We start from the raw sequence: 10,995 nt of genomic DNA, 5'->3' as shown, positions 1-10,995 counted from the left end.
TTTTTTTTTATGCGTTACGCGGGCCTCTCACTGCTGTGGCCTCTCCCGTCGCGGAGGACAGGCTCCGGACGCGCAGGCTCAGCGGCCATGGCTCACGGGCCCAGCCGCCCCACGGCATGCGGGATCCTCCCAGACCGGGGCACGAACCCGCGTCCCCTGCATCGGCAGGCGGACTCTCAACCACTGCGCCACCAGGGAAGCCCGGGTGTTATCTTTTTAATCTCTCCTCTGCAGTACGGACGTCCTCACAGCCCAGGAACTTGCCCACTAGCAAACAGATGACCCCAGCGAAGGGCCGACTCAGGACCCCATAATCTGCTTTGTGCCGCTGTTGCCGGGACCCAGTAAGGCTCCCCTTCCAGGCCGGGCGTGGGGTGCTGTTGACACAAGTGAGACTCTCCGCTTCCCGGTGGGTCTGTACAAAACCCAGGGACCATCCAGGGGCCGAACTGTCCCCTCCCTTCTTCCTGCCGTAGCGGTCGGTTCACAAACACCTGGACGCCCGCACGGTCTGAGCAGCAGGCAGGGCCTCCTTCTGTCCGTGGTCTCCTGCCCCGAGAGATGTGGACAGGTTTGTAGTAAGAAATGGAGCCGCAGTGGGGCCCCTCATCACGACTGGAGTGGAAGGAGGGAGAAACGGTCAACAGAAGGCTGTGTGGTGGTCAGCTCGCCCCTCTTCACGGGGTGAAGGGAGACGGCGGGTGGGGGAAGGATGGAATCCGTTCACCAAGAGGCAACATAAAGAGCATGAAAAGGAGTGAGGTGCGGCTCCGAGCTACAGTTGGATGAACCTGCAAACGTCATGCTTAGTGAACAAGCTGGATACAGAAGTCCATACACTGCATGATTCCACTGGTATGAAAACTCCAGAATACGTAGATCTACAGAGACAGAAGGCAGTTTAGTGGATGACAGGGGCTGGGGCATAGGGGGCTGGAGAGTGGCTGCTAAAGGCACAGCGGTCCCTCTGGGAGGGACGAGAGGACCTTGGGTCTAGAGAGAAGTGGCGGCCACACATCGTGAATGTCCTTAATGCCACTGAATTGGACACTGCAAACTGTCTAATTTTCTATTCAGTGAATTTCACCTCAATAAAGCAATGGAATGTTTTAAATGCAACTCGAACATACAGTCCAGTGAACAAGAAGTGGTCTCCGGATAGACTGCCCCACAGCACAGTGTTTCGCGTCTCTCTTTCCTGCCCTGTGTTTGGAAAACTCCCTAAAACTGAGCAAGTCATTTCCAATCTCGGGGCCTCAGTTCCATAGCGAAAGACAACAGCCGGGGATCCTGCCCCTCCCGCCACATGATGACGGCTCTGAAGACACACGGGAACACACCGCGAGTGTGCTCCTTCCTGCTCAGCCCCAAACGCCATAGGATCGAAGGCGACAGCGCGTCCGAGGGCGAGTTACAGGAAGCTGGGGTTCAAGAGGCCTGACGTACAAACTTTTAATCAAAAGCTACTGCTCACTGGGTGCTTACCTCCTGCCACGCTGTTGGCAGTGCTCGTGTTTGCCTTGATTTATTTCACCATCGTAACAACCCCTTCACGGATGGGGACGCAGAGCGCTGGGAAGGCGGCGGGGCTCACACAAGGCCACACAGCTGCTGAGGTGGACCAGAGGCTGGAGCCCACGCCGGCCAAGTGCAGACCCTGCGCCTCTCGCCTCTGAGCTCCTCAGCCTTTCCACAGACGGCATCCACTTTCTTTTAGGTTCTGTTTTAGTTCTAAGGTTGGCGCTGATATAGGCCTGTGCTGGTCCTGGCCACACGGAGGGATCCAATGGTCATTGGGAAAAGTTAAGGGTGCTGGACTGATAGACAAGAGGTCAGCGTTCTGGATCCATCTTGGTCATTGGTATTGTGACTCTGGGCAGATCATAAAACCTCGCTGGCCCTTGGTATCCTCTTCTGTAAAAACGAGAAGTTGGACTAGATAATGGTTTTCCAACTATTTAAGTAGCAGAATTCATTCTTTAAAAAAAATTTTATTTTATTATTGTATTATTATACTATTTTATTTTATTATATTATATATTTATTATTTTATGTATGAGTAGAGTTGATTTACAATGTTGTGTTAGTTTCTACTGTACAGCAAAGTGACTCGGTTATACATACATATCCATTCTTTTCCGTACTCTTCTCCAGGATGTTTTATCACCGGGTATTGAATATAGTTCCCCGTGCTCTACAGTAGGGCCTTGTTGTTTATCCACTCTCTATATAATCGTTTGCATCTGCTCATCCCAGACTCCCAATCCAGCCTTCCCCTACCCGCCTCCCCTTGGCAACCACAAGTCTGTCCTCTACGTCTGTGAGTCTGTTTCTGTTTGGTAGACATATTCATTTGTATCATTTTTTTCAGATTCCACATGTAAGTGATTTCATATGATGTCTGTCTTTGTCTGACTTACTTCACTTAGTATGATAATCTCTAGGTCCATCCATGTTGCTGCAAATGGCCTTATTTCAGTCTTTTCTATGGCTGAGTAATATTTCGTTGTATACATGCATCCCACCTTCTTTATCCATTCATCTGTCGATGGACATTTAGGTTGTCTCCATGTCATGGCTATTGTAACATTCTTAAAATTAAGCTTGACTCAGAAGCCCAATCTATACAACAGATGAAAGCATGGAGCAGTTCTGGCTCAGGCGGAGGAGGGGGGATGCAAAACCTCTCTCCACGGCCCAAGCAGTTCCCTGGAACCCCTGTGACTCTGGGGAACACAGTTTGGAAACCGCTTGAACAGACACTCATACAGTCCTTTTGAAACTGAAACCCGAACGCCTTAATTTCAAGTGCTGCTTGATGCCTAACATCCTTTAACACCGAGGGAAAACTTAGAACGTTCTAGTCCCTTTGCTCAAAGATGCTCCTTTGTCTCGGTGGCCTTGTGCTGAGTTGGCGAAGGTGTCAGGGAAGAATCCCTCTAAACTAACTTCTGAAGGCCACCTGCCCAGCAAAGCCCTCTCAGGAGACAAGCGACCCGATTCTGAACATGTATGTTTTCTCTAAAGAGCCCTGAAATGATGAAGCTGGATGATCTATTAGGGTTTTCCATCGACCACGGTAGCCTCACTTCATAACCTGATGCTGTTATCTTGCTGGGTCCCTGTCATTAAAAATGGTCAGTGAATAACTGGGCAAGAAACGTCAGGGAGAATATGAGTCTCTCGTGCTCGTCCTGGAAAGATCGACCGACACAGGCCCCCAGGGAAGGAAACCTCTGTCTCAAACGTCTGTGCTCGGGTCAGCACCATCCTCCCAGCTCGCTCCTCAGGCATTTTAGAAGTTCAAGTTTGCTGCAGTGCTGCAGTGTTCAAGGCAGACGGCAACCCGTAACTCAGAGGCCAAGACAAACAGGAATATATTAATAGTGGCCGTAACATAAAGATCATTTCTTTTGAGTATCTGGGAGCTGAGGGGATCCGCAGATAGGCTGTGAAGAATTCAGGCATTAAAGCCGAGGCGCTTAACAAATACGGGAAACACAGGAGAGAGATGCAGAGGAGACAAATAGATCTCCTTCAGAGGCGATGGAGCAACTGAACCAAGTAACTTAAAAACAATTATGTGGTTTGGGCAACACCGGGCAAAAGGGAAAAGACGAATGTCTCCCCAGCCCCTCGCTCTGCCATTTGGGTGGCGTGTACCGCCCAGCAGGCAGAGCATTTCTCTCGGGCTGGTCTCGAGCCGGAAGAGAGATTATACGGGAAACACTGTCCTTTCCTTCGCCGCCAGCCCCCAGCATCATTTTCCAGACTGCTGGCCTGACGGCAGTAAACAAACAAAAAACCGCAGTTTGAATTTACTCAAACATCACAGTACCTCTCTCTGGGGAATGGCAAGAAGGCACTAGAAAGCTATTCCTCCACTTTTTTTTTTTTTAACCCATAAAATCTGAAGGAAAAGAATCACTTTGCAGTTTTAGTTTTTCTTTTAAAACGTAGCAGGGAACACATTTTGATGGCGTTCTCCCAGAATGTGTCCTGTGCCCGCCCCCAAATGTCACAAGTAGTCCTTTTTTTCACTTTTAATTGATTCCAGTCAGAAAAGTTAAAAACAGTGTTTTGATGTAGGAGCCAAAAACGTTACAGAAGAACCTCAGTTTGTAAGTAACGAAAAATAAAATATATTGATATCATATCTGTATTAGTATTTTCTGATACACATACGTTTTTCCTTGATCTTTGTTTTGTTTTCTTCCTTTTTTTTTTTTTGCATTACGCGGGCCTCTCACTGCTGTGGCCTCTCCCGTTGCGGAGCACAGGCTCCGGACGCGCAGGCTCAGTGGCCATGGCTCACGGGCCCAGCCGCTCTGCGGCATGTGGGATCTTCCTGGACCAGGGCACGAACCCGTGTCCCCTGCATCGGCAGGCGGACTCTCAACCACTGCGCCACCGGGGAAGCCCTCTTCCTCTTTTAACCAGACTATCCTTTGTGATATGGGAGAGTTACATATTGAGACCATTCATGACCGAATCAAGAGGGAATATGGATTAGGGCCCCTCCAGGTGGCACACCGAGAGACCATCCGAAATTCAATTCCAGCCACAGGTAAAAAATAAAACAATAAATAATCCTTCATAAGAAAATAGTCTGAAACCTGTGGCGAGGGACCACACTTTAAGGCCTGGTCAGACACATTGTAAAGAAAGACGCTGACATCCCAGCACCGTCCAAATGAGACCCTGCGGGGTGTCCGGAGAGGCCCACACTGGCCAGCTCAGAGTCACGCCACAGCCACACGGGCTCAGAGGAGGGACGGGCAGTCGGGGCTGTGACCCGCCTCGGTCTTCCCACTTCATTGCGAGGAAGTTCACACGCTCAAGTACACAGAGGTCTCCTGACCGGTTAGGAACGCGCATGCTCCCAGCAGACCTTTTGTTCATACGAATCACATCCTGACATGACGACCCATGTCAGCAGCTGCGGCTCGTCCCCAGTGTGCATTGGCTCACACCCCGCAGCACTGCCCGGAGTGAGGATAAGTTTCCCCTCTTCCTGAGGACCACGTGCTGGTTGTGGGGCTGAGAGGGACGGGGGCTTCCAGCTCCCCTCCTCCGTCCTGTCGCCCGGACCGCGAACACGGTCGAGAGCCGTCTGGGGTCACACGGCGAACACAACAGTTCAGGGGCAGAGGGGCAGCAGGGGAGAAGAGGGCTGGGGGCCTGACCCCAGGAGACCCCCAGGTGGGTCCCCGCTGACAGAGCCCAGCCCCGGGCCCTAAGTGGGAAGTCAGGAAAGCGAGCCCTCCTGGAACCTTCTCCTAACTCGCCCCCGCTTGCCTGGGCAGGCTTCTCAGCACTGGGATTCGGCCCTCAAGGTGCAGTAAGGACCCATGAAAACACCTCTCCGTGCATGGACACCTGTGCAGTTTGGGCCAAGAGAAGGCTCAATCAAAGTCTGTCCACTCCCCAAATATGATGCCTCGTAAAACCTCTGAGCTGGATTCGAAGTGAGGGCTTGAAAGTCGCCTACTTCAATCCCTCTCTAAACTGGGGGAAGATCAAGCTGCCAGGAGCCCAGCTTTTCTGATTCTCAGCCCAGTGTTCTTTCCAAGACACCTCCCGCCACTCGGAAGGAATCCACCATCTCACAGGCAGGGAAATGTCATTCAGGCAATGATGTCCCAGAGAAGCTGTTGGTGGGTGCGTGTCATTACACGTCACCTGGCCTTTTTCTGACCTGGTAGCCCTGGCCTGAGCCACATGTACTCAGAGAGGCACACATTTGTTCAACTGGATTTCCTAAGACAACTGGAAGCAGACACAGGGGAGCATGGCCATGACCTCTCCCAGCTGCTTTTCCCGGGAGGGTCTCGGGGAGCCTCGCGCCCTGGCCCGCACCCCTGGCACCCGCCACAGGCCCAGCCAGGAAGGCGCCGTCGACTCCCAAGGAAGCTCTCGCTCAGCAGGTACAGATTCCTCTGGGGAAGCCCTGGAGGCTTGCCGTCCCTGTCAACTGCTATAATGTGCCCATAAATGTCATGTGGCTGAACACACAGTGTCAAAGGAGTAGAAAGTAACAAAACCCCGGAATGGAAAATGTCCCTGCTGGAACACAGCACATGCCCCAAGCATGATATCGAAGAAACAAGGAAGGAGCTGGCCCCAAAGCCCCACCCTGGCCGCCGGCTCCCCACTGGGCTTTCCGGGTGGTGAGATTGGGAGCCCCTGACGGGAGCAGCTTCTACAGGTTACCCCAGAACACACTGACTGTCAGACGCACAGAGCACTGCACGCACCCGCCCCCAAAATACACGGCTCATTCGTCAGCTGGATCGTTTGTTTTCCATGCTAGACCCAGAACCAATTAATCAGGGCTCCATGCAAAATGAAAATGCAGGGCTCCCTGTTCAAAATGTATAAAGAATTTCAAGACGGGGACGGCAGAGCATTAAACCAAGCTCGGAGCCCTTCTAGGTGGGGGACTGTACAAGTTACACGTCCTCGAAGCCAGCCCCAGGTGGACCCTACCTTCCTTCTGTAACGGTCTCTTCCTTACCAGGTAGAGTGGGTTATTTGTTAGGTTCTCTAGCTCTGGATCCAAGCCACCTGCATGCAAAGCCCAACTCCTCCATCTATAACCTGGGTGACCCTGAGCACGTTATGTGAACCCTGAGCCTCAGCTTCCCCAGCTGTAGGACAGAAGTGACGACACAGGAAATGACACATACAAAGCTCCTGGCCTGTGGTAAGCACCCAACCATTATCAGCTATTATTGTTGCTATCTGGTGGAAGCCAGCTGATTAAGGATGACTGGGTGATAATCAGTGATCAGGGAGCATTTGTGAGCTCATGTCCAGGAATAACTTCACTACTGGGGAAAAGCAGTCAGTGTGTGGCTGTCTCTGTACTTAGCCTTGGAACTACTCTGTGAAAGGCTTGGGTGTGGGCCCGAGAAGTCAGATCCCAGTAGGCAAATTTGGATTTTATACGAGGAAAACTTTCTAATACACCATCTGCTGAGATGGTGTAATGAGTCCTCCGTCTCCAAGGGCATCCAAGGAGGCTGAACAAGCACCTTGTCAAGATGCAGAGCAAATGTATGTATTAGGTAGATGGCGTTCAAGTTCCCTTCCATTCCCAAGGTGCTGTGGATTCACGGGGTTTCAGTGTTTCTATTCTGCAGTCACAATGTCTTATTTTATTCCCTCCATGGCCTTCCACCAAATCAGCCCTTCCTCCTTCCCTTCTCTCCCATTCAACCACTCGCACTAAAAAGGAAAAAATCTGTGAGCAAATCAATCAGCGCTCTGGTTAACGGGTCCCGTCGCACAAAGAACGCGTCACCTAGAGGTCACCCCGCTCCACCACCATCCTCAAGCATCTCAGCCTCGGCATCTCCCCTTCCTCCTTCCTTCCTAGCCAACCCTCCACCCACTCCATTTACTCACACAATTTGAAGCCCAAATAATGACCCAGGGACCCACAGTCTAGCCTCTACTTTTGCCCCTTCAGTAATCAGGAATCACATCCCTCAGTGGAGGGGGATAGATTTTACTCCCCCCTTAGGCAACGTTCAAGGGAGGGCTAAGCGTTTCTTAAAATGAGGGACTTGGGACCACTGCTTGCGTGTTGGTAAGAGAGCTAGGTTAGGACAGAAACCCCAGCGTGATGGTTAGGGGAAGGCTCTGCCTCTGTCTTACCTGGTACTTCTACTCACATGGACATTCGAGCACAGTGTGTTTAAAATCAGATTTGCCACATCTTAAGTCAAGTTCTCTGTCCCTGCCAGGTATGGGTCAAGCTGAACTGAGTTTTCTTCCCAAATTAGTCGAGTCACGCTTGTTAAGACAGACGGCCCGAATTCCCTCCGCAACAGCACCACTGTCTGTGCAACGCCAGGCCTGCCTCCATCCCAGCTGACGGCGTGGCTGTTTGTCCACGGCCTCGAACGTCATGGTTTGTGGTCCCTTCGCTTTAATCCCCAAATGCCTCTCCACACTGTGACTTCCCTTTTCCTAGAAAAGGTGTGCGGGGGCTGACTTGAACCAGCTCTGAGAGGAGATTGTTAAATTTTCAGAAATTGTGTGAACCGATTGTCAAGTAGAGCCAGCATTAAAATCGAATTCTGGGAGCTTCCCTGGTGGCTCAGTGGTTAAGAATCCGCCTGCCAATGCAGGGGGCGCAGATTCGATCCCTGGTCAGGGAACTAAGATCCCACACGCCACGGGGCAAATAAGCCTGTGTGCTCTGGAGCCCACACACCGCAAGGAGGATCCTGCGTGCTACAGCTAAGACCTGACGCAGCCAAATTAATTAATTAAAAAAACAAGAGTATAAAAATTGAATTCTGTAAGCTTGCGATGAAACAGATTACATTAAAAACTCAGGGAAGAAATACTGAAAAGCTCATCACTTCTAACCCGATTTACTGCGTTTTACCGTCATCTCTGTTCTCTGTTTAGCCCATGGTGTCTGTGTGGTGGAAACACCTCCCCACGCTGGACCCCTGGTCTCCCCGCACCCCACGTACGGCCAGGCTCGTGTCCCTATTTGAAATCAAGTCACAGCGAGAGTATTTACAGCAGGGAAATCAGCAAATGCTACCCATGTGCCCTTGATGTGTTGTTTTGTTAATTGTTTAGGGCAGGCGTCTGCAGACTGGCCGGTGGCTTGGTTTTGCAGACCCTCGAGCCCAGAATGGTCTTTACACGTTAAAGGGCTGTGAAAAGTACTCAGAACCTCACTCTTGGTGGGACGTGAATGCTGTGCTGTATCCGTTTGGAAGGTGACCGATGGTTTGTCTAAGCTGTGCCGAGCCTTCCGGCCGAGACGGGAGCTCCTGCCAGGCTCGTCCGAAGAGCCTCTTTCACCCCCGGAATGGGTCGGCATCAGGACTCGACTGACAACTGAATTTGATGGAGCTCAAGGCGAATGAATCCTACCGTCTCGCCACCAGACTCACGTCAGCTCCACAGACCTAACAACAGTAAAATTATGTTTGATGACTAGAAGCATTAGGCAAGGCGGAAAAACCCCAGAAACATCCATCTCCACATCACAACGTTAAGTGGATATCTGGCCATTATCCAGGTAATTGGATCCACGTAAGCAGCCACGCCACCCCTTCTCTGCCCTCCCTCTGAAAGTCTATTTGGGACCGTAATGATCCGCTTTGCCAAAATTAACCAAGTAATTACAAAATCTGACCATGTCCTCTTATTTTTGTAAGGGTGGTAATTCATCTCTGTATCATTCTGAAATCCATACATGCTGGAGAGCTCTTGAACGAGCCACCCTCATTTAAAGACCGACCTCGTGAGTATCAGCAGAATTCCTTAGATATTTACGGAGAAGGCAGTAATTAAATCTCAAGGCCGAAAACCAGCAGAAGCAAACATCTCAGTTGCCGAGCCTCCTTTTCTCCGAGCCGCCCACCACCATGTGCCTGGGTTTCCGCCGGTACTGAGCATCAGGGTCGCACCACCCATCCTGTTCAGGACTCGGGACCATCCCTTCTCCTGACAGATTACTCTGTCTCTGGCCCTACCCATTCCCACATTGCAGACAGAATACTCTTTCCGAAACTACCGCGTCTCTTCTCCTTTAAAATCCTTCAAGTGCACCCCATTGTCAAATCCCAAAGGCGAAGCCGGACGCCGGCTCCAGTCTGTCTTTCCCAAGTTCTAACCTTAATGAGCAGGAAGCTTCTATAATACGTCAGTGGGTCCCACACTTTGATGCACCTTATAATCACCCGGGAGCTTGAAACATCTCCACGCTCGGGTCACGTCCCATCTCAATGAAATCAGAACGTCATAGGGTAAAGCCAGAGTAGGACACCTTAGTTAACAGCAAAACTGAAATAACTTTTTGATCTCCCAGATTGCCTGGAGAACTAGAAACTGTTCTTAGAACTTTTTTTTTTTTACAAACCTATTGTCATAATAAGTACATGGTACAATCATTTGTTTTAGTGGCTCTCCTCCGTTAAACTTTAAGGTCCTGGAAGGCAGGGTCTATATTTAATTTTTTTGTTATATTGATGATATTTAGGTCGTACTTGGCACCTAATAGACACCCAACAGATGTCTGTCAACTCAAAGAACAAATGAATGAGCAGATAAGCAAAGGAATTATATCAAGCAGGAAACACTGAAATAGAGTGAAGCCTAAGAGGCCTTGAAAATAAGGGATCAGGAACAAGGCCACTGATGTCATTTTAAAGGACAAAGCACCCATTTTACACCGAATTCATCACCATAGGCCTTGATAAGTGACCATGCTGGAAGGGGCACTGCCCGGAAATCAGGAGGCCTGATGTCTTATCCTGTTCTGCTATTAACAAATAACACCTCAGTCGTTTATTTTTATTAAGTACTTGATACGTTTCAGGTGCTTGTATTTTTTTGTCTGATTCTCCACAACACTCTTACAGAGTCGGTATCATTAATAACCTCACTTCACAGGGCAGGAAGCTGAGGTCCATACGGGATACGCAAATTGCCCAAGTTCCCACCCCGGCTGAGCCACATTCGAACCCAAGGGGGCTCGGCCTTGGTGCAGAGGCTGCAGTGAGAACCACTTTGAGGACACTCCCAGGCCCGAGCTCACGGCTGCGTGCAGGAGTCTGGCTGGGCCCAGGCCGCGGCTAGTCCTGTTTAAATGCCCTCCAGCAATCCTGAGGCGCCGGGCTGGAGGATCTGCCTAGGCTCTCCCTCCTCTGACCGGGGTGACCTCAACCCTCCAGCTCTGCTTCTTCATACAAAGAGGTGGCTGAAACCACTTTTCTGGGTGATGATTCTAACTGTAATACCTAGGAATTACCCCTGCCTCTCCTCCACCCCCAACATCAAGCCCAGGCAAAAAGGGGGCTTCTGGAATCTCCATACGTGGACAGCCAGCCAGCTACTCCTGGACTTTTCAGCCCCCACTAAAGGAAAGTTGGGGCTGGGATGGGCGACCACCATGGCTTTCTTTGTGAGATGCAGGGAAGGACGTAAAAGCTCCTTAGAAAGAATAAGGAGGGGACTTCC

The 10,995-nt window shown here is 50.7% G+C and overlaps 1 protein-coding gene across 1 annotated transcript in view; it reads left to right on the top strand.

Moving 5' to 3' along the window:
* Positions 1-5,791: 5,791 nt before the first annotated feature.
* The window catches only part of DCP1B (decapping mRNA 1B), a 62,805-nt gene continuing 57,601 nt past the window's right edge, over positions 5,792-10,995 (top strand). Inside the window, exon 1 of the mRNA XM_065888234.1 lies at positions 5,792-5,927. Coding sequence (XP_065744306.1) covers positions 5,792-5,927 — 136 coding nt within the window. The remainder of the gene's footprint in view (positions 5,928-10,995) is intronic.

Source organism: Phocoena phocoena, chromosome 11 (genome assembly GCF_963924675.1).
Source record: "Phocoena phocoena chromosome 11, mPhoPho1.1, whole genome shotgun sequence".
Taxonomy (NCBI): Eukaryota; Metazoa; Chordata; class Mammalia; order Artiodactyla; family Phocoenidae; genus Phocoena; species Phocoena phocoena.
Note: the sequence above shows the minus strand (reverse complement) of the source record. Positions and strands in the feature narration are given on the sequence as shown.